Source organism: Centruroides vittatus, unplaced genomic scaffold (assembly GCF_030686945.1).
Source record: "Centruroides vittatus isolate TY-2023 unplaced genomic scaffold, ASM3068694v2 contig_742, whole genome shotgun sequence".
Classification (NCBI taxonomy): Eukaryota; Metazoa; Arthropoda; class Arachnida; order Scorpiones; family Buthidae; genus Centruroides; species Centruroides vittatus.
This window is the reverse complement of record NW_027122478.1, coordinates 1,420,930-1,426,929: the sequence shown is the minus strand read 5'-3', so window position 1 is coordinate 1,426,929 and position 6,000 is coordinate 1,420,930. Positions and strand designations below refer to the sequence as shown.

General features: G+C 32.8%; 1 protein-coding gene across 1 annotated transcript in view; it reads left to right on the top strand.

Moving 5' to 3' along the window:
- Window positions 1–1,313: 1,313 nt before the first annotated feature.
- Window positions 1,314–6,000, top strand: part of LOC136981065 (guided entry of tail-anchored proteins factor CAMLG-like) — a 37,152-nt gene continuing 32,465 nt past the window's right edge. Inside the window, exon 1 of the mRNA XM_067277339.1 lies at window positions 1,314–1,473. Coding sequence (XP_067133440.1) covers window positions 1,356–1,473 — 118 coding nt within the window. The 5' untranslated portion in view covers window positions 1,314–1,355. The remainder of the gene's footprint in view (window positions 1,474–6,000) is intronic.

Sequence of the window (6,000 nt, the reverse complement as noted above, 5' to 3'; positions counted from 1 at the left end):
GACCGGGTGGTGAGGGACGGGGCCCGACATATCCGAACGGACCATCCCCCGAAAAATTCCTGGGGATTTTCGACCCGTTCGGATTCGATCCCGGGTCCCCAGAGCGGTAGGCTGCCACCTTCACCGCTCGGCCATCCGGCTGATGCGACTACATTGTCCCCTTTAAAAGTGAGATTCCAAATTTTTCAATAGAGCACAAGACTGTATACAATAAGCACAGTATATCCTCCGTTATGATGCCATTGAAGAGGGGTGTGAAGTATTTTAAGAAAAAGTGCGCTCGAGCAAGTTTGATAAGTTATGTCAGAAAACTGTGTGAAGACCGTTTTGAACTAGAGACCGAGTATGTGTAGGTCAGTGAAGACTTATAGAATGACGACTGTGCTATGGAGGCTAGGGCCGGATTTACATAAGGGCATTTGGGGCCTGTGCCCAGGGCCCCCACAAAACTAAAAAAAAATTATGTTTAAACATAATTTTTTTTCTATTACCGCGACAGCCTTAGTGTGGCCTAATCATGAGGGCAACAGGCAGAGATAACCAAACCCGGGAAAAAACCTATGAAACATCGGCAAATTTCGGGAAAAAATTTCACATAGGTATTTTTCAGTAAAATTAAAATAATTAGTTTTACACAATAAAATATATGTATGTTTACAATAATTTTATTTTTAAATGAAATTTACAACTTCCTAGTTCAAATCTAATTGAAAGTACAGTATTTTGTGTAAATTTTCTAAATCATCAAATTTGCCTACTCTTAAAGGGGGGACCCCCACCGAATTTGTGCCCAGGGCCCCTGGATTGGTAAATCCGGCCCTGATGGAGGCGTCGGAAGATGCGGTAAAATTTGGAAGAGCAGAAAAGGCCCCATCAGTGCTGTCGTCTCTGTTGAGCCTGACGTCGAAAGAGATCAATGAGAAAAATGTTTTCCGGATTTAGAAATTATTTTTGTGGGAAGAATAATTACTAAAATTATATCTTTGATCTCTGTAGCATGTCAGCACTTTTAAATTTTAAAAATTTTCCGTAAGGATTCGTCAATACCAAATTCTGATTTTTTCATGAATTTAATTTAAACACTAATTTTGCAATAGACATCGTTATCACGCGATACATTTCTCTCTCTCTCTCTCTCTCTCTCTCTATATATATATATATATATATATATATATATATATATACTACAATTTTAAAACACGTCTTTCGTACCAAAAATTTATTTTCCTAATAATTTATTTAAAAAATATTTTAAAGTAAATAATATTAATAATCAATTTTCTTCAATATTTATAACGTCTGATTTTGCGCCATTTCCGAGCTGCCAACTTTGACCAAAAGATGTGTTGGTGTTGATGATGGCGGATATCGACGAAGCCGCTCGTAGGAGAGAGATCAGAAGACGAAAAATATTAGATAATTCCGAAGCTAGATGGATAAAAATTATGGGTCACGACAAAGTAGAACAGACAGGTTAGTTTAGAAATAAAAAAAAACTCGTGTAATTTGCATAAATGACATTGTTGTAAGTTTATGTCGAAAGTGTTTAATCATCGATTTCTTAAAAATTTCAAGAAATTCTTAAATGGAATATTTTCATTTCATATAAACATATTGACATTTCATACTTCCTAATGTAATGATTTGAGCATCAATCCATTCATATACCAATGTTAATTTGTAATAATGTTACCGGTATATTTCTTAAGCTAATTGGCATTCATTTGAAATATGTCTGCAAGTTAAATGGCTAAAATTGTCTTTTGTAAAATTTATATTTTGTTTCTTACTGATATTAAATGCTTATAAAATTTATTTTCAGTTTGAAAAATCTTTTTTTTTATTACAAATTGTTAATTTTTTTTATTATGTTTTGATGGACAACAACTTGTTTATAAATATTTATATAAATATAATTAAAGAGTTTTTTTTTCCTTTTTTTTATCAGTAGAAAAATGTTAATATGAAATACCGTTTGTTTTAAATGCTTGTTTTTGTTTACTAGGATTGTGTATGTCATTTTTCATGCCTGCAAATTGAGTCGAGCGAGATCTGTGCTTAAATTGAAAGTTTATTTTCTATGTTTTAAATTAGTAGGAACGATAGCTGATTTTGGAAACTGTCCTTTTCGAACTTTGCTTCGGAATGACTTAATTCGGTTCTACGTAATAACTTACGAGCGTATTCGGTATTGCCGGCCAGTAATCTGTATGAATATACTGGCAAATATAGAGCCATTGAGCTGGAGTTCAGACTCAATTGTCACATTAAATTGAATTAAGGTAAATGTTCACTTAGGTATCGTGTTTAACAACTTAGCCCATGCCACTGTGCTGGCTTCGAGTAGCCCACTTGACTGTTCGTGGAGTACTTGATGTTATATAGTTTTAGGGGGTGTGGGGTTCGCCCCCACCCAAATGCTAAAATGCGAGCACCAAGTGCACGCCTATGTGCAAAGCATGGATAGTGGTACGTGTTAAAAACTGATCTTCGGAGATGAATATCACGCAAATGGTTGACAATTGTGTGGGTGCTGTGATTTATGTAAGAAATACAAAATAAAACATCGATTTTGCTAAAAAAAAAAGTAGTAAAGATGGCCGTCGCTCTGATAACGAGAGTGCCGCTATTGGGGCTACCTAGGTGAACATTTACCTTAAATTGTTTTAAACTTGAGGAATGCCGAGCAAACATGGGGTGTTGTATGTTTGATTACACTTGTAAATGGGACTGAACTGATATATGAGCTTTGTAATCACCCAAAATACCAGCTTAAGTCTATGGTAGAGTTTTCCCGTGATATTCTTCGAGTATGCGATCTGATCGGTATTTCAAATTGCTGAAGACATTTACAGACCTGGGTTTGATGTCCATGCCAAATTTGATTGTTTATAAAATGCAATGATGATTGAATGTAAAGAAATGAGCTATGCATGCTCAGCTCAATTATATGATTTATAATTTTAGAATTTGACTGTAAACTTATATTAGAGAATTATCAAACTAATTTTATTGTGTATGAACAGAAAATTTTTTTTGGAATTTTGTAGAAATCATACAGACAAGACTTCAATACCTATCATTGGTACTTACATGAATGTGTTGACTGTTTGATCTTAACATTTCCATTAGTGACAAGACTGTCCAAGAACTATTATAACATTGTTGAATGGAGACTAGTGATTGGTGATAGAGAAAGCAACTCTGAAGACTGATCAAAGTATTAAGCAAGGAAATTGGTTTCTGCAAGATTAAAAACTTAGAACATTGTTGATAGAATTTATTACTGATTAAGAGTAATTTATCAAATAGTTAGAAAATTAAATAATTAAATATTTGTTTTAATTTTTAAGTAAAACATAATTTATTTTGAAAATAAAAGTTTACTGTAAAGAGAAATTTAAAAACCAATGGAGTCAGAACTTTCCAAATCTTGCGTATTGTACTTTAAAAAAGTGCACGAAAATTTCAAGAATTTTTTTCCTTTTCTGACTTTTAAGAGGACTAAAAATTAAAACAACTCTAAAACATTTATAAAAAATGAAGTAGAATTCTCTCAAAAAGGTCAAAAAACCAAACAAGTATATAGAGAGAAAAAGGTTTTTTAATTACTTAATGTTTCCCTAAATGCATTTCGCCTTCTCATCGGCCTTCAGTTGGGCTTTCCTAAGTACAAAACCACACAAAGGGTGCACAATCATCAAGTTCAGTTTCCATCTCCTACTGGTTGTTTACAATCTTTGTACCCCACAAGATTTACCCAGCATTCCGCTGGCAACACACCATTATTTAAATTGACCATATTATCTTGCGTGATGATTGTAAAATGTTCTTTAAATTTTCTTTTTACACAATTTTTTCTTTATATATTATTTTAACAGTATTAGTATCGATATTACAATTACAGTAGAGCATCGATTATCCGACCCCCGATTAATCGACTTATCGGTTAACCGGCCGCGTTCTAGTCGGCAAATTCAAATGTCCGTAGTGATGTGGCGCTACAATATTTGGTTATGTCTTGGCTACTTTAATATTATTTTTGTTAAATTTTTGCATGTTTTAGCTGGCAGCACTGGCTCGACCATGAAAGGGAGGCTAGTATTTAAACCAGACCTAATACACTATACTAATAATGTATTTTTTCATACTTTTCGGTATCCGACTTTTCAGTTATCCGACCAACCCCAGTCCCCAATTGAGTCGGATAATCGATGCTCTACTGTATTAGCATTACTATGTAAAAATACCAGTGAAAAGTATATATCCTCTTAAAAGTCAGAAAAGGAAGAAAATTCTCGAAATTTTCGTGCACTTTTTTAAAGTACAATATGCAAGATTTAAAAGTTTACTGTTGTTTTGTTTTTTACAGTTTAACTACTTATACTAATTTATATAGTTTTCTACTTATGATAATTGAAAGTCTGTTTTAAATATTATTAATATTGGGTTGGCAACTAAGTGATTGTGGATTTTGTTAATAGGTGGCCTTAGCACATTCTTTTGTTTTGTCAATGTGTTCAAAGCACCTAACCTATATTGTTTTCTTGTTGTTTGGACTTCCACCTTTAATTTAGTAAAAAAAAATTGTATCAATTAGTTATTTAGTTTTGTTTTATCTCAATTTAAAAATGGAAGAACAAGACGCGCATTTCAAACATATTTTATTGTATTATTTCTGAAAAGGCAAGAATGCATCACAAGCACACAAGAAGCTGTGTGCCATATATGGGAATGAAGCCTTGAAAGAAAGGCAGTGTCAAAATTGGTTTGCCAAATGCTCAACGATCTGGCCGTCCAGTTGAATCGATGAGACCTATATCAAGGCCATTATCTATTCAGATCATCATAACACAACACATGAGATTGCAGAGAAGCTCAACGTATCGCATACATGCATTAAAAAAAAAAAAATAATAAAACAGCTTGGTTATGTCAAGAAACTGGATTTATGGGTCCCTCATCAGCTTAAGGAAATTCATTTAATGCAATGCATTAGCATCTGCGATTCGCTTCTGAAACACAACGAAATTGATCCATTTCTGAAACGACTGATTACTGGCGATGAAAAGTGGATAGTTTATAACAACGTTAATTGGAAAAGATCATGGGTGATGCAAGATGAACCAGTCCCGACAGCACCAAAAACTGAAATTTACCAAAAAAAGATTATGCTGTCAGTTTGATGGGATTATAAAGGAATTCTGTACTTTGAACTTTTACCAAGAAACCAAATGATTAATTCAAATGTGTACATTCAACAACTTGCCAAACTGAGTGATGCAGTTCAAGAAAAGCAACCAGAATTGGCAAATCGTAAGGGTGTTGTTTTCCAGCATGATAATGCAAAGCCCCACACATCTTTGGTCACTTGCCAAAAATTATTGGAACTAGGTTGGGATGTGTTGTCACATTAACCATATAGCCCTGACCTTGCACCTTCAGATTACCATTTATTTCGTTCCATGCAGAACTCCTTAAATAATAAAATTTTTAATGATGCTGATGATGTAAAATCACATTTAATTCAGTTTTTTGCTGGCAAAAATCAGAAGTTTTATGAACATGGAATTATGACACTGCCCGAAAGATGACAAAAGGTCATTGACAAAAACAGACAATACCTAATTGAATAAAGTTATATTTTTAAGCAAAAATTTTGAATTTTTCTTCTTATTTAAAATCCGCAATCACTTAGTTGCCAACCCAATAGCATGTCTGAAACTATTCCGATTAAACGATTGTCAAGTTAACCAATTAGCAATGAACAATTAATCAGAATTGTATAATCATCTAATCATACAATTAATTATTAACTAATCATTGTCAGGTATTTTTTAAAGTATCTTATAAAATTTTTATTATTTTTATGTTTAGTTTTTTTAATTTGAACTTTTTATAATCATAGTTTTGCTATAATAATGTGTCAATTAAGTATATAAATATTTATTTTATTTTATTCATTTCTATTTTTACTTAAAGTTGTATGAACATATTTTA